Consider the following 22114-nt stretch of genomic DNA (forward strand, 5'->3'; position numbering starts at 1 on the left):
CAGAGCAGAGCAAAAAGACCCTGAAAGAAAATTTGGCAGCTTGAACCTTTATTTTTAGTGATTTTTTTTAAAAAGCATAATTAGAAACTTTCAATACAGAAATAATCCTAGCAAACCATTTAAAAGTTGTTGTTTGACAGGAATTTCACATCAGGTCCACCAGGATGTCGGTCTAGCCCTGAGTCCCCCACCCCCACCCAACAACCCCCCCATTCATGCGTGTGACACTCAATGGGACAGACACTGTCGTCACCAAAATTAACCCACCACCTGCATCTGGGCGTCCAGGTGCCAGAAGCCACTTCGGCTTCTGTCCCGGGCTGGAAGCTCACAGGATCACCCTTATTGCTTGAGTTTGCAAGCACTCCATACGGCCTCACCTGAGTGCTCAGAGGCAAGTATGACCCCTGGGCCACAGGCTCCTGGTCAGCCAGGACAGTCCTGAGGGCAGAGACCCCACTTCTGTTCCCAGCTACCCCAGCCAGATGGGGCTGCCTGCAGCACCCTCCTCGCCCCTGCCTCCACCACCCATGGCCCCATGACCCCAGCCTGCAGCTCCAAAGCAAAGGCCTGACACGGAACCCCGTCTTTTGGCAGTTTGGACAAGTGGAGAAACAGGTGAGAAGAAACCCCCATTTTTTATTGATTAAAAACCCATCCACAGTGTTAACACGGAAAATCTGCAGTGTGATCTGTGATGTGATTGTCCAATCAGGGCTTTACCTGGAAATCGCCTAGGAAAGGAAATCTAATAAAACACTTCATGATGCTGAAATCAGTTCTTCCCAGGTTACGTGATCCTTTTAGGGGAAGGGGGAATGATGTGTCCCACAGAAGGGGAGAGCAATAATCATATGCAGACACCCTGGCTTTTCACCAGGGGACTGGGGTAGATCAAAACTGGCTGCCCTAGCCAGCCCCGCTACCATCCTTGCCGTCTGCTAAGCAATCCTACCGCCTTCATACTACAACAGTTACGTCAGTGATCCAAGGTCTCCTGGCCCAGTTCAGAGGTGTCCTTCCCATTACTCAGCAGCCCCTGGTGCCCACCCCCTACATCCAGAAGTGCCTGGTGCTGTATCATAGACTTCTGGCTCTTCCCAAGAAAGGGCTAGGAGCCCAGCCCCACAAGGACAGAAAGCCATTTGCTTTTTATAAGAACACTGGACCCAAAGTAGGACAGCCACAACTTGTGCTGCTGTGCCAATCAAACCTCAGGGAAAGAAAATAATTGTGAGGAACTTGATTCATTTGATTTGGCTTCATATTCTTTATCTGTTAAAATAATGCTCCTATAGCCCCCTGAAAGCCCCATCTCTGCACAAACACACCCCTACCTTTCTGTTGGAACAGAAACATGTGGGTTCTAAGAAGACACAGCACCTCTGGGTTTGTACCAGAGGCATCTAGAAGGCAGGAAAAGAAACCTGTCAGCCAGAGGCCAAGACTACCTGCCTCTGTGGAACCAAAGGCATGGGGCCAGCAGAGGGCAGGGCTGCCTCAAGGCCAGGTTTCCCCAGCTCCCAGAGCAATTGTGGGGTCAGGAGAACAGCTGGCATAGACCCTGGAGAGGGGTCAGAGCCTGCATGGCAGGGACAGAAGCCACCAACCTGCAGGAGAGTGAGCAACACAGAGCCCACTCCAGCCCAGGTCGGCCACAGACGCAGCTTGAAGGAGACACTGCCTCCGCGGGAAGCTGCTGGCGGTGGGGAGGGCTGGGGAGGGTCTGTTGCAACAGGTGACATTAAGGAGGCCAAGGCCAGAGCAGAACAAGGGTGTGCAGCTGGTTAAAGCAATATACACTATGTACAAATTGGTTAATCAGTCCGCTTGGCTGGCAGCGTCCTCACCAGGTCCAGGCGCCTCAGCAGGGAGGAGGGCACCAGTGGGAAGGGCGGGCTCGTCCAACACCTTCTTGGCACTCGAGAGGGAAGGGGAGGAAGTGCCGATGGCGCCTCCCAATAAAAAACGTGGAGAGAATTCTTTAAATAACGGCACGAAACTGAGACTGTCCCCCGAGGACCCCTGCAGGCCTCGGGCTCGGGGAGGGACCGCAGTGCAGTCTCTGCGTGGCCTGAGGGGCATTAGCAGCAGCGTTTCTTTCGTTTACTGTTCTTCGTGAGCTTCACGACATCATTTTGTTGCTGCTGCTGCTGTTTCGCCAGGTTGTCTTTCTTTGCTCGGAGAACGAGCTCTGTGATGCAGTTGAACATCTGCAAGGTGACACAGCAGGACTAGCCCAGACCCAGCGGGAGGCCCGGGCAGACTGGCACCGCTGCCCCCCAGGCCCAGCTTTGTTTCTGCTCGTGAAGGGCTTGGCAGGTGTGTCCTCCAAACCCTTTCTAGGAGGAGGAGGTGAACTACTGAAAGGTCAACAGGGGACACTAAAGACCCACAAACTGTGTGAACAAGGGGAAGTCACTCTCGGGGATTTTCCACTGATGGGAGAACCCCTTTCTTCTGGAGCTGGAATCTTCTGACAATACAGAGCTGCCCTGTCCTGTAAGCAGACAGAAGGGGACCCCAGTCTGCCCACCCCATGCCACCTCAGTGTACGTGGGGCCCCGAGGTACTGCCCAGAAACTTTCCCGGACCACCCAACACCATTCCAGTGCTAGGGTCCAGTGAAGCTCCATGTACCAATGCACAGTCCTCTCCACTCCGCCCAGAAAGGCAGGTAACAGTAACCCCAGTGGTGGGAGCAGAAGGCACGAAAAAGCCCAGCCAGCGTCTGCCAAGCATGTACTTCGTGCCAAGCACTCGACATGACTCGACTCAATCTTTGCAAGGCAGGGCTCACGTTCCCCTCAAGCTACAGATGAACAAATGAAGTCCACACAGAGGGTGGCTCTAGGATTGGGGCCTTAGCCTGACTCTGAGGAGTCTGTGTTCCCCACCATGGTGTGGCCAGCCAGCCCCGCTTGCTCTGGAAGCCACAGGAAAGGAACTAAGTCCCCAGGAAAGCCAGAGCAGAATGATTTGACAGTGGAGGGGTGAGGGAAGGCCAGGGGTGGGCAGATCTAAGTTTGAGCCTCTTATTAGCTGAGTGATGTTCTAGAACCTCAGTTTTGCCGATTAGAAATGCAGATGTGGTACCTGTCTCAGAGGACTGCGGAGACACCAGCTAAGACCTTCTGAGGGCCCGCACCCAGCAAGCACCCAACAGACGTTAGTCACTATAATGTTTCCACTGCTCACTCAGAGGCCGTGAGCAAGCTGGGGGAGGAGAGGGATGTGGGGGTCGAGCAGGGCCACCTCTCCCGCTCCCCAGGGACTCACCTCCTCCACGTTGACATTCTCCTTAGCGCTGGTCTCAAACAACTGGATCCCCATCTGCCCGGCAAACTTGTAGGCGTCTTCCGTCTCCACCACCTTCCGCTCGGGGTCATCATTCTTATTGCCCACTTCAAGGCAAGGCAGAGTCAGCCATCCCTGTAAGGCCACCTCCTGCCACCCTCCACCCCACTGTCCCCAGCCTCACCTAATATTCGGCACACATCATCACAGTTCTGGTTAATTTCGTGAAGCCACCGCTTGACATTGACAAAGGACTCAGCACTGGTGACGTCGTAAACAACAATGACCCCATGAGTCCCTCGATAATACCTGTAAGGCCAAGGTGTATGTCAGGGCTTCAGCCCATCCCTATGACCCAATGACCTGCCTGCCCACAGCAGGACAGTGGTGGGGGAGAAGCAGTCATTCTGGCACTCAGCAGCTGGACTGTGCACCTGGCCTTGGCCACCGTGCCCACTCCTGGCCTGCATCAGCAGCACAAGCTCCTCACACCTGTCCCCAGGGTACTAGCAGAGGAGGGGTGGCTGGCCCTGAGGTGGCAGACCAGGTCAAAAGAGTCACCCCAGATGACTCAGTCTGCCACCAGCCGGAAACTCCTACAAAGTTCTCCTTTTATTTTTAGAATTCAGACAATTTTTGTATTTGACATCATGTCATCACTATCCCTGTTTAAACATTCAAAAAATTTTCCTTCCTCAAATCTGATTTAGTAAAATGCCAATCCAAGAAGCTGCACTATTCATGAGCCCTGGTATATCTGTGTCCCCTCCCTCAAGGGCAGGTGGCACTTCCCTTCCTGCCACTCTTGGCTTATCCATTCTAATGGCAGGGACAGTGTGGGAGCTGTGTGGGCACCAGAGTGCCTAGAAGGGGGGCCAGCTACACCACCACCCAACATGCAGACCCAAGCTGGTCAGGCCTGGAAGGAAGAAGGGTGTCAACGTTCCTCTCCAGACACCTGGTAGGGACCTTCAGACCAAGCAGCCGCATTCACACCAACAGTCGAGGGGACGATGAAGACCGTGGAACAAGAGGACGGAGCTTCACACTTCCCTGAAACCCTGGCCTTAGAGGCCAGGAAGCACCCTGTCCCAGCACTATGTAACCCCCAACAATGTCCCTCTGCACCTCTCCTCCCCAAAGCTGCAGAGATTTTTCTGTCACTGGGGGCTTCTTCCGACACCCAGGAGGCAAACCCTGAGGGGACAGGCTGCTTCCTCCCGACCTTCTAGCAGCCACCTGCCTGGCCCTGAGCACCTGCATGCTCCTGCAGCACACCTGGAAAGCAACTCCTTCCCAAGCCCTGGTTCTGAGGTGGCACAGGATGCACAGGCTGAGAAAGGGTGCAGCAGACAGGTGGTGGGTACAGCTTGTCACCTGCCTGCCCACCAGCTCTCTGAGAAGCCTTCACATTCATGGCCAGTCGGAGGACAAAGAGTAACCCTAGCTCCACCGGCCACAGCCTCCGTTTCCACAGCTATGAAATGGGGATACAGGCACCTAACACACCACCACAGGGCTGGGGAGAGTGAACACTGGGGTGCTCTTTATTCTCTCCGTGGCAATCTGGGGTCCCAGACAGAGGTGGCAGGAAACCAAGAGACAGCTTGCTGGAAGAGGAGCCTCCACCATGCTTGGGGTCCTGTCTGTCTCCACCCCCCAGACATCCCAGGAGATCTCCCAGGACTCCTCATTCTGTCCAGGGTGCATTGCTCCTTGGCTTTGGGGGAGCTTGACAATCCCATTGTCTCAGCTCTGGGCCCAAGAACCAGCCCTGGCCCTACTGCAGCCCGGTGCCAGCTCAGCACACCAACCAGCTTGGTGGACGCCTCCAGGGCGGGTGCGGGAGTGCCTGCCGGGAACCATGAAGACAGGCCACTGTCCCCTGCCAGCAGAGGAAGTGCTAGCAGCCTCTGCAAATCTCCTTTGCCCAAGACGGCTAAGATGCCAAGAAATGCCTCCAGCCATGGCCCCAGCACAAACCCCTGCTGCTTCCTGGGAACCTCGGTGGCCCTGGGGCCCAGGGAAGGGGCTCAATCTGAGTGGAGCTCTGGTCTCCGTAGGAGCTTGGGCTCAGGGCTCTGGTGCTTCTGGGCTCCCACACGGTGGGAATCGCTGCCCAGCAGGAATCACGTCCCAGCAGCAGACATTTGGCCCAGGCCAGGCAAGGGCTGAGCACTCTGCATCCACCACCTTGTTCATCTTTGCAAACAACATGGCCCAACAGGTGTCAGGACAGCCATCTCACCAGTGAGGACTCCAAGGCTGAGTGGAATGTCCAGCCCGATATCCTGGTCCCCAGGTATGACTCGTGGGCCAGCACCAGGGCTCCTCTTCCTCTTCACTTCTCCCTCCTCCCTCCATCCCACCCCTCCCCCAGCCACACCTCTCAGGGGCAGCAAACCTCAGCATCCGTCACAGGATGCAATTTTGGTTTCTCTTTCAATGCCCCAGGTCAAAAAAGTTCACGATTCTGCACCCTGACTGTCCCTCCCTACTCCTTCCTTCTTTGTCAACCGCCAACATAAGGCACAAGTCTCTGTGGCCCCTGGGTGGGCCCTGCATGCCTCCCACCTCAGGGGCTAAGGAACCCTAAATGAGGACAACCTTTATCATCCCCAGACACCAGGGACCAGCCAGCGCCCAAAGGCTGCCAGTATGCAGTCACCCACTTTCCCAAGCACCTTGAAAAAACACAAACTGCCCCAGGAGCTGGGCGACCCATCCAAAATCTCCCCAAGAGAATGGAGGAGCCAGTCCCTCTTCCCACCCCACCCAGTCCCAAAAAGAAGTGACTGTGTGGCAGGGGAACAGCAGCAGGAGCCTCTGCTGCAGGAAGGGTTCAGACACCCCAGGGCCCAGCTCCCAGCCCCCAGCATCTCCCAAGGGCACAGGTCTATTATCTCTGCTGCCCTGAAGCCCCCAACTGGTTTTAAACCCCAGAAGGAAGACAGTGAAGGAGGAGCTGTGCCCAGTCTGTGGGGCCACAAGACCATGAACTAGGTAGAGGCCTGAGCTTTGGCATCAGATGGGCCTCAATTCTGATCCTAAGAAACTGAGCTATGTCACTTTGCCCTCTCCGGGCATGTTTTCTTGTGCATAAAATGGAGATAATCACAGGGGGCTGGGGATATGGCTCATTGGTAGAGTGCGTGCCTGGCATGCACAAAGCCCTAGGTTCAATCCCCAGCACCACCAAAATAATAATAATAATAATAATAATAAGAAGAAGAAGAAGAAGAAGAAGAAGATAATCACAAACTTCTTCATTGGCATTAAGTGAAATAAAGTTGGTGATGACTTAGCGACATTCCTGGCCCAGAGTAAGGATAAGTGAGGTAAGTGGCCAGATCTGGCAACCCTGATGCCCCATGTGGGGCTCATACATGGGCCTATAGGCTCCAGGCGACCCAAAGTTTTCAACATCAATCCTGACACCTAGCCCTCCCCAAGTCCTCACTACACTGTAGGGACACCGGCTGACAGCCCCCACTCAGGCAGCTCAATCACTGCGTCCCGCAGGACTGTGCCCAGGCAGCCCCAGGTTTGGGAACCCGCAGGGCTTCAGTCATTCAAGGCTATGATATTCATGTGCTCAGCACAGGGCAAAGTGACTGCCCCTCCTGCCCAGCCAGTAGCCCTGCTCTGCCCACACTCCCAGCTGCCACTGCGCGAGTGCTTCACCTTCACTTCCCCACCCTCAGAGGCTCCTGAAGAGCCTGGGATGGCACAGGCCTGGCTCCACCCTGCTTCCATTCTGAAGGGAGGACAGGGGTCTCTGGCCAGGGAACTTTCTCATAGCCTTCCACGCCCTCTCAGGGGAACTGCCCTGGGGTGAAGGCAGCCTCCCCACTGTAGAACCAGGGCTCTGCCATCACTGGGAGCAGACTACTTCTGTAAAATGAGGATAATAGTAGCACCAAGCATAGAGAATTATGAGAGAATTAATGGAGGTGACCCACAAAAAGCTCAAAGCAGGGGATCTGGACACAGGTCCCAACATTCAAACAAATCCTAAAAATAAACCCCATGGGAAACTGAAACCCAGAGAGTTTAGGCAACTTGCCCAAGGACACACAGCAGAACAGAAATTTAAATTTCAAACTGTTCGCCTTCAAGCCCTGCGTTCCTGGAATCTGTCCCCTCAAAAGCCTAAGAACCAAGAGCCCCTGCACAGGACCTGGAGTCAGGCCTTGGCTCTGTCCTGTCTGTAGCTGAGAACCACAAAGGCACCGCGGTGACAAATGAGGGAGGGCAACACACTAGGGACCGACTTTCCGGCCGAAGCTCTGCGGGGAGGAAGGGGCTCCCACATACCCACGTTCTTCCAGGCCTCCCAAGAGAGCCACCTCCGAGGAGTCGGCCTGGGTGAGGGGAGCCCGCACAGAATGGACACCTGCCAAGAGGAACTGCCACTGACTCAGTGTTCACTTGGACCCGGCACGTCACAAACACCTGGTAAGGCAAACACCACGGCTATTGCCACTCTGAGGGAAAAGCTGAGTGTCCAAGGGGAGGGTACACAGTCACTGTCCTGCCGGACACCAGAGCCAGGGTGCTCAGCCACTGCCAGTCCGCCCACCCCACAGCAGCCACAGCACTTCCCCACGTCCTGACATCTTCAGGAAGGGGAAGGACACAGCCAAGTCCCACCCACTGAGGTCATCAAAGAGCTCAGTTCCCTACAGCCTTGGGAGCCACCCAGTGATTTCTACGACCAGCACTCTACTCAACTTTGTGCAAAAATCCACAGTGTCTGAGGCAGGGGCTGCAGGTGGGAGTGGGACGGGGACTCACGTGGAAGTGATGGTGCGGAAGCGCTCCTGCCCCGCCGTGTCCCAGATCTGCAGCTTCACTTTCTCCCCGTTGATCTCCACTGTCCGAATCTTGAAATCCACTCCGATGGTGGTGATGTAGCTGCCTGCACACACACCGACATCAGCCAGGCCCAGCAGAGACCCTTTGTCTCACACTGCCCCACCCACAGAGTGTCCCACCAAGTCCAGACCCCAGAGACCCAAGTAAGATATGGCCTGCCCTGAGGGGACCCCCAATGGAAGTGAGACAGGATACAGTGAAAGAAACTGAGAAAGACAATTCACAGTGATAAATGCTACAAAGGAAATAAAATCTAGGATGGTACTGAGGGAAGAGGGACAGACTCTGTTCATGTGGGCAGGGGTGGGGACATGTCAGCTCTAACATGAGAAAGGGCCAGACCTGTGATGCACTCTGGGTTTTTCTTTTCTATTCTATTTTTAAAAAGAATTTAACGATCCACAAAATTAACTTCCTAAAGACAAACAGGACCCAACCCACAGTCTGAAAAGCACTGCTCCAGGCAGGAGAGACAGTAGCAAAACAGCAATGGTGCAGGTGAGGCCACGCCTGTGGTGGGAGGCAGGTGGAGGGCCAAGGCCAGGTCTCTGGGCCTTTGTGCCATTTTCGAGAATCTGGACTCTCTTTGTGCGATGGGGAGGCAGTGAGGGTTTTAACCAGGGGCATGAGCTGCATGTTAAGCAGCTTTCTTGGGGCATCTGTGTGAAAGATGGATTTGAGTAGAATGGCCAGTGAGTCGGTCCAGTCCAGGCTCACAAAGGTGACCACAAAGAACACAAGTTCTCCCTCCCTTTGGAGCACCCCATGTAACATGATGTAGGAAATGAGACACACAGATGACCGTGTGAAGCAAGATAAAGGTCAAAGCTCAACCAGAATGCACCTGGTGCTCCTCCAGTCTTGGACAACGCCAAGGCATGCGGAGTCCTCGCACAGTTAGGCACTCAAAAAACACCTTGTAGTTGAATGAGTGAAAAAAAAAAATTAAAAACCAAAGGAAGAATAAGCAGTATGAGCAGTAAGAGAAAGAAAGCTGGAAACAGATTATAAAGACCAGTGGTTCTCAACCAGGAATGACTTTTAAGTCTGGAGACACTGTTGGTTATTACAACGCAACTGGCCACTTGCTGGATAGATCTAGCCCAGGGATGCTGCTTAAAATCCTTCAACACACAGGACAGCCCCTCAACACAGAGTTACAAGATGCAAAGTATGAAGAGTCCCCAAGTGGAGAAACTTGCTGTAAACTCTGTTCAGGTGAGAGAGGGCCACCACGGCTGTTGAACAGAGAAAAGAACCTGCCAGAGATGTATGGATTCAGAGAGAGTAGCAGAGTGAATTCAGCAGCGTGAGACATGGGCAAGTGCTGTCATTATGCCTCCAGCTAAAGCCAACGATGTGCCAAGCTACTGGGAGCACACTCAGAAAGAAGAGAGACTGCGAAAGAGTCACCCAAGAGTGGAAAGCGGATTTGATGGGGAGTTAGAGGGACTTCATGGAGGAAGAGGAATGTTTTCCAGCATAGCTAGAGGTTGATCAGTAATTATCATCCTTGAACAGAAGATAATAACAACCACAAATAGCTGGTGCATACTCAGCGATTACTTTGTTCCAAGTACTGTGATGTGCACTCTCTCAGGAGATCCCACAACAATCTATATCAGAGGGACAACCACAATTTCTACTTCACAGATGAACTGAGGCTTAGTTGCTACATCAGGGTAACAGAGAGAAGCCAGTTTTTTCCAATACCCCAACACCAGCAGAGCTGCAGAGCCATTTCAGGGAGAGGAAGAGGGCAAAAATCTACTTCGCCACCAAGAGAGAGGCATTAGCCATGTAATAACTTCCTAAGTGTAGCTTGCCCTCAAACACAGCAGAGCAATTCCCTGTAAGATAATCACACTTCAGTTCTTACTCAGGCAGGCCAACCCAACCTGAAGCCCCTGTATCATGATGTATTTAACAAACAAAAACATGCTCAATCTTACCAGTGATCAGGGAAATACTAATTCAAACTTTACAGCACTTTCTGTCTATCAGTTTAACAAAAATGAAGCCCTGATCAAGTTGACAAGGGATACTTTCAAACCCTTCAGTGGGACTATAAATTATCTCAGCTTCTTTGAAAGGCAAGTTGGCATTATCTACGAAAATTGTAAATGTACATACCTTGTGACCCAGTAACCCCACTTCTATGGAAACTGCGTGTACAAGAACAAATATACACTATATCCCAAGTAGTGCAGCATCAATTAAAACAGAAGCAACCAGAAACCACACACATAACAAGAGCACTGGTAATGAACTGTGGTACATCCATGCACAGTGCAGCGAACTTCAGAGCCACTAAAAGGAACCAGGGAGGTCTACATATAGCAACGTGGAAGCACTTTTGGTAGACTGAGAAGGAATGGAGTCCGAAAGCAGCTGAAAGGTACACCCCCCATAAACACAGGCTCCTGGGGCAGCAGAGGGGCAAGTGCAGGGACAACTGGTATTCTTCACATTAGTAAGTCCTTCCTGTTGGAAATTTTATTTTAATTTAAGCATGGACTGTCTTCTAAATCTTTTTAACTTTAAATTAAAAAAAAAAAAGTTGAACACAAGATGATGCTGGACAGGGAAACGATGAGTGGTAAAGGAGATTTTCAACAAGATGGATTAAGGCGGAACTCAGAGGCCTCTGACCTAAGCCTCCAGCCCTCTTCTTCCTTCCTCTGAAAACCAGAATGAGAAAGTTCCCCACATTAGGCAGAAGCCAGTGTGTTCTGGTGCCAGGGAAGGGGGTTTCAAAATCCAAATGTCCCACCAGCACCCAGGGGAAGACTCACCTGAGAAAGTGTTGTCTGCGAATCGTAACAGTAAGCTGCTCTTGCCCACACCTGCAGGAGAGAGCGCCACGATCAGCAGGCTGGTGCGTTCCTCCCTCCCGCCCCATCCTTCCTCAGGGAGTTGCTGCCTGAGTCCCCACAAGGAGCTTGGTGGTGCCAGCTGTCTGCTCAAGGCTGCTTCCTATCTCCCCAACCAGCCATACACCACGCACATCTCTTCACTCAATCCCTGACCTTCTTCTTCATCCTAGTGTAAGACAAGCTGCTCCTAAATCCCTGGGGGGAGATGACAGAGGGTCTCACTTCTCAGCACTGCTGAGAGCTGTCCTGGCAGTCCAGAGGGAGATAAGAGATGACAGACAGACACAGAAGGAGAAAGGTCAACCAAATGAGACTGGTCCCCCTGGTGCATCCAGAACATGGTCTCTAGAAAACCACCCACCACATATGGAGCTTGAAACAAGGAATTTTAGAACTGAAAAGAACCCTTGAGATCATCAGGGCTATGCTGCAGGGGGGGAAACCGAGACCCACGGCTAAAAGCATCAGCCACCTTCCCCTGGCTGAATCACCACCAGCTAGGTGGGTGGTGTGGTGGACTCTGCAGGATCCTATCAGGCCACCGGCACACAAGTGCTCAGGCCACGGCACAAACTGAGGAAGCTCCTGGCTGCTTATTCCACAGACAGAACTCTCATTAGCCTAGCTCCCCTTGATCTCATACACGGTGGCTACAACCTGTTAAGTGCACCTATCCTGTGACCTCCTGCCCTCCCCCAACCCATAACCCTTAAGTCCAATCAAACTCAGAAGAAAATAATTAACATGCACTGACTCTGCATGGTGGACACTTTGTTGCTCCCAGAATCCCAACTACATCCCCTCAGATGAGGAAGCTGCAGCTCCCAGAAGCCAAGCAGCTGACCTAAGGCGCCACCACAGGAAGCAGCAGAGCAGAGATCCTAACTCCAGGGCTCTGCAGTGCCTCCTGATACCTCCTGCTGGGGAAGCCTTCTAGCACCTGTCTCAGGAAGCAGAATTAAGTGATCCCAGTGGGCTCCTACATCTTACTTTTGCTTGACTTTTAATGGAAATGCCATCAAAGCTATGAGATATTAACCTAGGATCTCATAAACACCCTGCAACTACATGCAAATTTTGAGTACATATGCCTATTTGTGGGAGAAGCCCAAGGCTTTAATCTGATTCTCAAAGAGGGCAGGGCCTCCACCCCCACTCCCTATTACCCAAAGCTGTAAACCACTGCTGCACACTAGCATTTGTGTTTCTCTTAACCTAACCCCTGACATCCTCCTGGGCCAGTCTTCTCTAAGGATCTCTCTGGGGACTTCAAGTGAGTTATCCAGGGTTGTCCAGAAGAACTTGTTTCTCTGAGCACAACCAGGTCTGCCTTCCCAAAGACAGGCTGGGGTGAGGCTCCCTGAGACAGGTGTGTGCCCATAGCACCTGCTGCTCAGCCCCAGGCCTGCAGCGCTCTCGCTCAACACCACTTCCTCATTGCTCAGCCATGAGGCTTCCTGCTAAGCCCAAGGAGAGCCCAAGTTCTGGGCTGGGTCCTCACCGGCGCTCTGCCTGACACTAACACCCGATTGGCGCTGCTGTCTCCTTCGCTTTCTCCTAGAGCCTTCTGGGACCAGCTTACTCAGCTAAATGCTTGTGTCTGAGCCACTAGGTTGTGAGTTCCTCTAGTACACAGACCTGGCCTCATCCGCCCTGTGAATTCAGTGTGTAAGCTGGGCCCAGCACTAAATAGGCACCAGCAAAACACTGCTTCATGAATTATGACTGGAAAAATGCCAATCTCATTGACAGCTATGCTACCTAATGCTATGACTGCAGAATTAACAGGAGCCAAAGCAGCAGTGTTCAAACTTTTGGGGAGCAGAATCCTCTTTAAAATTAAAATTTATCCAAATCCACATATCTGCAAAAAGACAGCGGGTGGTACTCTCTGCAGTGTCACAGTAGCATCCCCTACATTTACCCCCCAAGGTCCTCTACAGAGCAGCTGAAAACCATTAGGCTGCAGAAAGGCCACAAGAGTCACCACATGGTCTGCTGCTTTGGACCTGACATCAGATCCCACACTGCTCTCCCTCTAAAAGGAACAGAAACCCACTGAGATGACCCCTCCCAAATATCCCAGGAGGAGGCTTCCTTGAGAAAACACACCGCTACCTACAGCACTGGCCTTGGGAAGAAGCAGAGGGTACCAACCTACTTTTGCCATAGCCTAAGGTTCCCTATGGCCACCTCCAGCAAGAAACCTCCAAATCCCATCATCTCCTACCCTGCAGAAGAACAGGCCCCAGCAGCATTCAATGCCTCTTGGCAGCTGGGTGACATGACACTCAACTGTCACAGCACTTGCCTGCATTCTGCCTCTGGTCCTTCTCATGCCAGCCACACAAAAGTCTTCACCTTGGCCCTGGTCCTCCCCTGGGCTTCTGACCCCTCGCTCCTCTTTGCTTCAATTCCAACCTGTTGCAGACCCTTAGACCTTCAAGTGAAGCGGTCTCAATTTTAGTCGTCTTAGCAACAGCCTCACTGTACAGCCTCAGACAAGTCACATCACATCTCTGAGCCTCAGTTTACTCATCTGTAAAGTGAAGGGCTTTAACTAGGTCTCTGAAAGCCACTCCAGGTTCTAAGAATGAGGATGACTGACCCAGTAGATGCAGATGAAATGTGGTTACAAATCTGAGCCAATGTCACAAAAAATAAAGAGGAAGTGTAGAATCACAGGCATAAGAGAAGAGATGCAAAAACTGAGGGAATAAATTCCAGAAGCATGTGCAATGTGGCAGAGTGGGAAGAAGAACTCTAGATTTATAAAGAAAGAAACTAACATTCATTGAGGACCTACAGTTTGCCAGCCTGACACCAGATGCTCTCACCCATATTAGAAGGATGTGCATTAATTCCCAGCTTTGCCTCTGAGAAGCTGTGTGATTTGGGGCAAGCCAGTCACCTCCTCTGAGCCTTAGTTTCCTTATTTGACAAGCTGCACGGTGATGGGTGAGAATCAGATGAGAAAGTATCTGTGAAATCATTTGATATGCCCCTAAGGAAGTACACACACAAGGAGGCCAGTGTGGGGTAGTGAGGATGTCAGGTTCCCCACTCAGCTGCAAAGCTTAGTTTGAACTCCCAAGGCTACCATCTCCCAGTCTCCTAAGTGTTCAACTTGGAGTATTAAGTCATTGTCAGGAGAAATCAAACAGCAAAGCATCTAGCTCCTCTCCACAAGCCAGGCCTACATGCTCAGACTGAAATAGGAGCCAGACCACATAAATCTTGACCCCATGAGTCTTCTCCCATACCTGACTTCTGAGCGCAAAATCAATACCCCAGGCAAAGTGCACTGTTGAGAAAGAATGCCAAAATCATCCCCTGGTTTTTTGGGGTAGAAAAGCCAACAAGCTGCATCTTCTTGCTAACTTTAGGCCTTTCATTTTTGGAGTCAACACACAAGCTGAAGATGACTTGCAGGGGGTAAAGACCTTTGACCATGATGGTCTAACTTTAATTGCAAAAGGAGAGAAATCACCTTGGGGCCAGCTGCTCAGAACCAAGGCCAGAGCAGAAAGTAAAGCCTATAAAGGTATAAGCCTCAGGACCCTGAGGAGTGCCAAAGGCCATGTCAAAGTACAAGGCATCACAGCTTATCTAGTTATTTCATTCAAACCATAACCAATCAGTCCTCCACCTTTCTAACTCCATCCCCAACCACAGGGACTCCTCCATCTTATTGGTTGGTTAGCCCCCAACTCTTCCCCTTACATCTCCCCTCCATCAGCAACCACAGAAACCCCAGCCATCTTCCACCAGATCTAAGCCACCAACAACATTCCCAATCCCACTTCATAAGTGAGACCAAAAAACAATCCATTTCTACCATTCATCTATAACACTGCATCTAATACCCGCACACTCTGAATCTTAAAAGGGATTTGGTTCCCTCTCTCCTTAGCAATCCATGGGCTCTACCACCAATCTGGCCTCTGCCTCTAATCATCACATGACCAGCTTCCCCACACTCAACTCAGGTCTGGTCTGTAAACTTAGCTGCTCTCAAGCCTCCTTCCTGGACATCATATAATCGCAGCACCTCAGCTATACTCCCATAAACCTTCTGGGGCCTGCCTTGGTCAACCCATAAACCTGCTCACCTGTCACACTCCCAACACCTCTAAAACCCTTCACTCTTGCCAAAACTTAATCTACCTTTTGTGCAGACACTCAATGTTCATTCATTCAACAACTATTACTGGCTGCCAGGCACTGTTCTAGGAACTAGACATGGAGCAGCCATCTGAGCTAGGAAGACTCAAGGAGTGTGCATGTAGCCCACATTTGTAATATTGGCTAAGCCACCCCTAATTTTCCTCTGGTTCATAGTAGGGTGGGGTGACAGCAAAGACCACTGCTGTTAGTCAAGCACTCTACTGAACACTACATATGCAGGATCTCACTGAACATTCACATCAGCCTTCTGAGATGGATTTACTACTATTCCATTTTACGGATGAGGAAACTGAACAATGCAGACATTTAATAATAATTCAGCAGAACCATGCTGAAGCCTTCACGTGCCTTACCTCATCTAAACCTCACAGCAATCCCATTAGACACGTCTGGGAATATCCCCATTTTACAGAGGAGTGAGTCTTACAAAAGATACGGATGATGATAACAACAATAGCTAACACTGAATTAGAACTTATTTTACGCCAGAACGGGCGCTAAGCACTTTGCCCACTTTATCTCACTGAATACTCACTCACACCACCCAGCGAGGCAAGTCCCCACTTCTCAGATGCAGGAACTGAGGCTCAGAAAGGTGATGCAACTTGCCCAAGGTCACAGAGTGAAGAAGCTGGTAATCCCAGGACTCGAACCCAGGTCTCTCCAACTCCAGAAAATACGCGACTTGACCAAGGTCACACGTGAGGCAGGAACAGGCGCGGGGAGTGAACCCCGCGCGCTCGGCCCCTCCGCTAGGCAGCCCGGCGCCCCGACTCTGCTCCGCGCGGCCCGGAGCCCCTCGGCGCGCCCCTAGGGCCCGCGGCCGCCGGCCAGCCCCGCCCGCCCTCCCCGCGCGGGCCGGCACCTCCCCGCCCGCCTGCCCGCCCGCCTGAGGCCCCCGCGGGCCGCGCCCGGCAGGGCCCGCGCCGCCTCCGGCCGCTGCGGCCCTCACCGCTGTCGCCGATGATGAGCAGCTTGAAGAGGTGGTCGTAGTCCCGGGCCATGGCGGGCGGGGGCGGTGCGCGCGGGCGGGGTCGGTACTGGCCTCGCGATCCGCAGCTCCCTCCGGGCTGCTCCGGCAGCGGCGGATCCACTTCCCGAACAAACAGCCGGAACTGACAGAAACACCTCCCTTCGCTCCCCCTCCTCCTCCTCCTCCTCTTCAGCAGCCGCCGCCGGTGCCACCGCCTCCCTTCTTCCCGCCCCGCCCCGCCACTGCGCAGGCGCAAGGCCTGGTACCGCCTTTGCGCAGCCGCAGCCCCGACCGGCCGCGCCCTCGTCACGCACGCGCACCGCGCACGCGCCCTGGCACAGTCCCGGCGAGCGCGGGCCCGCCTTCCTCGCGTTTCCAAGGGGAACGTCGCCGCCGCGGCTCGCGGTCCCAAGGGCTTGCGGAATATGGTCACGGTCCAGCTCTAACTGACAGAAGCCGAGGGTCCCAGAGGGCCTTCTTGGCCGTGGACGTTCTCGCTCCCTCATCTTCGAGACCGCACGCGCTGCGGAGAGGAGAGGCGCTCAGCGGCCGGGGGCGGGCTCACGCCGAGCTCCGGGTTTCTCCGGTCCCGGGATTCGAATGGTGAAGGCAGACTCGTTTGGCTGTGGAAGACGCGGGCACCTCGCCCCTTGCTGCGTCGACGCCGCCTCGGCGGTGCTGGCTCGGGACCCCCAGTGTCCCAGGCCCGCCATAGAGGGTGGCAGGTGGCTGCCGAGTTCAGCAGGGACAGGAATGGCCTGCCGGAACGTAGCTACTAGAGAAAGGCCTTGAGGTCAGCGATGGGGCGAAATCACATCCCAGCTCCGTGACCCTTGGAGCCTGAGATGTCCCTTTGGTAAAATGGGCAGAGTAGTTCCAGAACCAGAATCCGTCCAGCTTGAAGCAGAGCCTGGGAAAAGAGTGACCCAGTGTGTAAGACGCGTCCAGACACTGAAGGCAGCCGCTCTCGCCTCCAATTTCACACCACCTAGATACTCATCTCAAAGTCTTGTAGTTACGGATGCCCGAGCAGCTAAAAGTTGAGCCCAGGTTTTTCCATTTCTACAAGTGAGTTCTCACCTGTTCTACCCCTTGGAGTTGAAATCAGGATGTTACCACTGTCATCCTCAATGTAGAACTAGGGAGACTTTAATGTCCTTATTACCTGTTGTAACTCTCCCTTTCTAGTCACACATCTGCTGAACAGTTCTACTCATTTTATCAATCTTCGTTTTATTTGACTTAATAAAAAGCAATGCTCCTGGTTTTCAAAAAAATGTACAAAACTTACTGAAAGTTCAAGTTATTGGTGTTTCCTTCTGAAGCACTTCTCACGGGCAACCCCTGTTTAATTAAGTTTCTTGGATACTTTAAAATGCTTAACAAATAGTAAATGTAAAATGCCCTGTGAATTTCCTGATTATACACATATGAATCTTGCTTTTTCTCTGAAGCCATATATAAAATTTCACGGCTGCATGGCATCAACCTCACCCCCAGTGGTTAACCATACTATCATTTAACCACTCTGCTGATAATAAGGAATCGTGTAGTTCATTATTTTTGTTGTTATAAACAATGTTGCAGGCAAGATCCTTGAACAGCACATGGAGTGTCTGACTCAAGCCTTTTTCCTTTCTTCTTCTTCTTTTTTTTTTTTTGGTAGCACTGGGGATCAAACCTAGGGGCACTCTACCAACCCTATTATTTATATTTTGAAACAGGGTCTTGCTAAATTGCCCAGGATGACCTTGAACTTGTGATCCTCCTACCTCAGCCTCCCTAGTCACTGGGATTACAGGCATGTGCTACCATGCCTGACCTGATCCAAGTCTTGAGTTTTTCCAAGAGCAGAGAAGATGTCAGATGACCATGGGCTTGGAATCTGAAGGCAGTGGTGGGGAGAGAAACTGCTCATGTGCTTTTGGTTTAAAAAAAAAGAAAAAGAAAAAGAAAAATCCTTGGTCTGGAAACAGTACCATTCCCTTTGAACCAGCAGTTTTAGGAAGTAGAAGTTTCAGTGTAGCCCTCAGACAAGCATACCATCCCTGAACCAGCCTGTGAGACAATAGGTTATTCCACATCGTCTTGAAAACCTGCTCTAAGGTCAAAAGCACTTTGTTTTCAATGCCAAGTTTAAAATCTTGATTGTATCCCTGAAAAGTTTTTGAGTAAGACATATGACACTGTCTTAGAGCTCCAGCTTCCTCACAGAAAACTATAGCTGTATGTAAGTGACCTGGCACATAGAGGCCTGTGAAAAACAGTAGCTAACATTAATCAAGGTCATTTCACACCGACTCATTGATACTTTAAGCCATTTCCTATTGTAGACACTCATACACATTTCCAAGTCAGCTTCCTGATATTAGGGCTACAGGACACTTTGCAGGGAGGTAACTCAGAAAGGGCCATTATGAAGATGAGTTTCCTGGTTTTGCCTGGATGTGTCATCTGGAATGCAATAGGCATTAATTCCTCCATTTACACAGTGACTATTTAATGAATGCTCACAGATTGTACAGCATGTAAGAACAGATCCATTTCCCTCCAAGAGCTTACAGTCTCTTCAGAGTTAAGACATACTCAGGAATTAAAAATACATGATAATATAGTAGATAGAACAGCTGTCAAATAAGCCATCTAGACTTCAGATCAGGAAAACTATCACTGTTGGCTAGAATGATGGGGTAAAGATTTCATCATGAAGATTTCATGATGACACTGGAATATGAAAGTGCTTTAAATGTCAGGTGTATTTAGACAGCCGCTGTCACAGCCCATAAGAATCACCAATTTTGGCTTAGAGGGGGAATTCCCTACAGGCAGGGAACTGTGCTTGGCATCCTGAAATGAACCTGAGCATTTTCCTCTAGAAACATTGTTTTACATTTGTTTAAGCTACAATTCAGTGACGAGCTGTTACAGTCTCTATGAAAAAACAAACAAACATGTATATACATATATGTATATATGTGTGTTTATATATCACATATATATATATATATATCTTTCATATATATATATATATATATATATGCACATCATGAACTGACTTGATTGATCTGTATGCGCCAATGAGAAAGTTTTTCCACGGTTCTGAACAGCTTGCAACAATGTCTGTTTTATACATTAGAAACTACAAGGGGGAGGCACTGGCAGTTGTTGAGCAGAAGAGCAATATCAGAATATTATTTTAGCTAAGTAATGTGGCAACATGTGCAGGATGGATTTCAGCTGCAGAGCTTTGAAGGTTATTGCTGAAGCCAAGGTGGAGGTCACAGCAGGAAGGGGAAGATGCAAAGGACAATATATAAACAATAGCAACCCAAGCAGCTTTTTTGGGTACTGGAGACTGAACCCAGAGCACTTTACCACTGAGCTACATCCCCAGTCCTTTTTATTTTTTGAGACATGGTGTTGCTAAGTTGCTTAGGGCCTCACTAAATTGCTGAGGCTGGCCTTGAACTTTCAATCCTCTTGCCTCAGCCTCCCAATTTGCAGTCGTGAGCCACCACACCTGGCAAAAGCAACTTTAAAAGAAAATAACTGTCTGGTGCAGTGACCCACACCTGTAATCCCAGTGGCTTGGGGTTGGGGGGCTGAGACAGGAGGATCACAAAGTCAAAGCCAGCCTCAGGAAAAGCAAAGCGCTAAACAACTCAGTGAGAACCTGTCTCTAAATAAATAAAATACAAAATAGGGCTGGAGATGTGACTCGGTGGTCAAGTGCCCCTGAGTTCAATCCCTGGTGTCCCCCAAAACAACAACAACAAAATATATAATTTATCTGGAACTGGATTCATTCACTAATCCAAAACATCCTTATTAGGTGCCAGGCATTGTGCTGAAGATATAAATGTAAAACATGAACAAAACAAAGCCTCTGTAACCTTACAGAGTTACAGTATAGTGGGGAAAGACAAGTCATTCATTCTTTCAACAAAAATATGAGGGCCTGCTATATGCCCAGCACTTATCTGGATGATGGGGATTCAACAGGAAGCAAAATTCAAAAATCCCTGCTTTTAGGGAGCTTCCATTCTGGTACAGAACATAGGCAACAAATGTGTTGGCAAAATAAAGCAGAGTAAAGGGGACAGGGAGTATGCAGAAGTTTACAGGAACAATGATGCCAGGGAGCGGGCTGGTCTCTGCCATCCCTTCAACAAGTTTTGGCAGTGAATGAAGAAAAGGGTTGATAGGGAGCAATGGAGCTGAATGAAGAAAAGCTTAGCAGCCAGTGAGCAGCAGAGATTGGAAATTTCGGGAGAAGATGGGCTAAGGACACTTCAAAGAGCTTAATTTGGCAAGGAGGAGATCTGGGAAGTAAGGTGTCACCAGTGGGAAAGCTAAGGGGGTCAAGGAGAGGGGGACCTCATGGCAAGGCCTTGTAGACAGACAGCAGTGCCCTGAGGGCAGCAGCAGCAGGAACAAAGTTCAGTGCTGTGGAGGTGGCGGGCCCTGGAACAGCCAGATTTCAAACTGATCAGCATCGCGGATTCTCAGCTTGCTAAGGACACATGCTGCAATCATACAAGAGGTAAAGTGGGTAGCAAATAATTCAAAGATAGGTAAATGATGATAGGGACCTTGAATGCCAGTGGGGCATTATTCAACATGCTGGTTCAAAAGGAAAGGAAATTGCATCTGGTTTTTCCCTTTGATGGGGAAGTGGAAATTAGCCCTTTCTCCATTACCTGCTAGCCTGATGCCATTTCCAGACATTTGGCAGCGGGCCTTGCCCTGACATTATGTGACCCCCAATTACATAACAAATTCTCTGATTGCAAGGGCCATGTCTTATTCATCTTCATATCCTTTGGAGACTTAGCCCATAGCAGGTGTTTGGTGTCTGTTGAATTAAAGTGAAGCCACATGTGGAATTTAACAGTTGGGAGGAATCTCAAAAATAATCTATTAGAACCCTCTGAGTTTGCTTTCTGTGGAGTGTGGGTCAAATTGAGGGGGTCTAACCTCTCCCTCTCCTGACCTCCAAACCATTCAATAGGATTTTTACCCCCTTCATCTCTTGGAATAGATTAGTGGCTTTTCCAAAGGTGGTCTAGAGAATCTCAGAGCTTCCCAGGACCCTTTCAAAGGATCTGTGAAGTGAAAACATGTTCATAACACTTAAAATTTTTTTGCCTTTTCACTCTCATTCACTTATGTAGTGTTTTCCAGAGTTTATAAGACACGTGATATTGTAACAGATTGAACGCTGAAGCAGATATGAGAATCCAGATACGAAAGATTTATAAAAATGCCAAATAATTCCTCTCCTCACTAACATGGTTTTTGTTTTGGAAAACATATCTGTTATGGTTATTTATTGCTAACATACAGTGGGTTATTTTTTAATGAATAATGTGAATGTGATTTCTAAACTGGCAAATGTCAACAGGTAAAATGTACATAAGCAAGAACCCTTTGGGATCATCAATGATTTCTAAAAGTATAAAGGGCTCCTGAGGCACAAATGTTTGAGAAAGGCTGGATTAGACACTGCGGAACACCAGCTTCCCCACCTCTCTCTTGTGGGAACCTGAGTGGTAAGGATTGTCCACAACTTTCTCTCAAAGCAATCGCACAGCTCTGAGGAACTTCTGATGCATTCACTGTCCCAGTGTTGAGCCTGCCTTCTCACTAGAGAAACTGATCTCAGAATAGTATCAGAAGGGGCCCAGGGTCTTCCATTTGGGTACAAAAAGGTCTTATCCAGAAATTCTACTGGGGCAATAATACTCTTGGACCAGCTTTTCCAGTTTCCCTCTGGCAGGCCAGGAAGCCAGGAGCCCTCATAGCAGAACCAGGGGACAGCTCAGTACCACCCAGTGAAGCAATCAGGCTCCACCTCTCCTGAAAAGTGAAATCCAGTCACTCTGCAAAGCCACATGCCAAG

The 22114-nt window shown here is 50.5% G+C and overlaps 1 protein-coding gene across 2 annotated transcripts; it reads right to left on the reverse strand.

Annotated features, from left to right (window-relative positions):
- Positions 1-31: 31 nt before the first annotated feature.
- On the reverse strand, positions 32-16397 carry Rab35 (RAB35, member RAS oncogene family). 2 transcript variants are annotated; one of them, XM_046456430.2, is made up of 6 exons: positions 16192-16396; positions 10971-11021; positions 8095-8218; positions 3482-3606; positions 3280-3404; positions 32-2213 (listed from the first exon to the last, which is right to left on the reverse strand). In XM_046456430.2, the coding sequence occupies exons 1-6, from the start codon at positions 16241-16243 to the stop codon at positions 2085-2087; spliced, it is 606 nt and encodes a 201-aa protein (XP_046312386.1). In that variant the 5' UTR covers positions 16244-16396; the 3' UTR covers positions 32-2084. The 2 variants fall into 2 exon arrangements, with proteins under 2 accessions (XP_046312386.1, XP_046312387.1); XM_046456431.2 differs by lacking the exon at positions 10971-11021 and having other exon boundaries at positions 16192-16397.
- Positions 16398-22114: the final 5717 nt, after the last annotated feature.

The sequence above is a fragment of the Marmota monax genome, unplaced genomic scaffold (genome assembly GCF_021218885.2).
Source record: "Marmota monax isolate L192 unplaced genomic scaffold, Marmota_monax_Labrador192_F-V1.1 WCK01_AAM20220418_F8-fsc00185, whole genome shotgun sequence".
NCBI lineage: Eukaryota > Metazoa > Chordata > Mammalia > Rodentia > Sciuridae > Marmota > Marmota monax.

Coding starts and splice junctions, on each gene's coding strand:
- Rab35 (XM_046456430.2), bottom strand. CDS start 16,243: ATGGCCCGGGACTACGACCACCTCTTCAAGCTGCTCATCATCGGCGAC. Junction 8,219..10,970: donor CGCAGACAACACTTTCTCAG/GTGAGTCTTCCC, acceptor GTGTGTGTGCAG/GCAGCTACATCACCACCATC. Junction 3,607..8,094: donor TTCCGCACCATCACTTCCAC/GTGAGTCCCCGT, acceptor TTGGCCTTACAG/GTATTATCGAGGGACTCATG.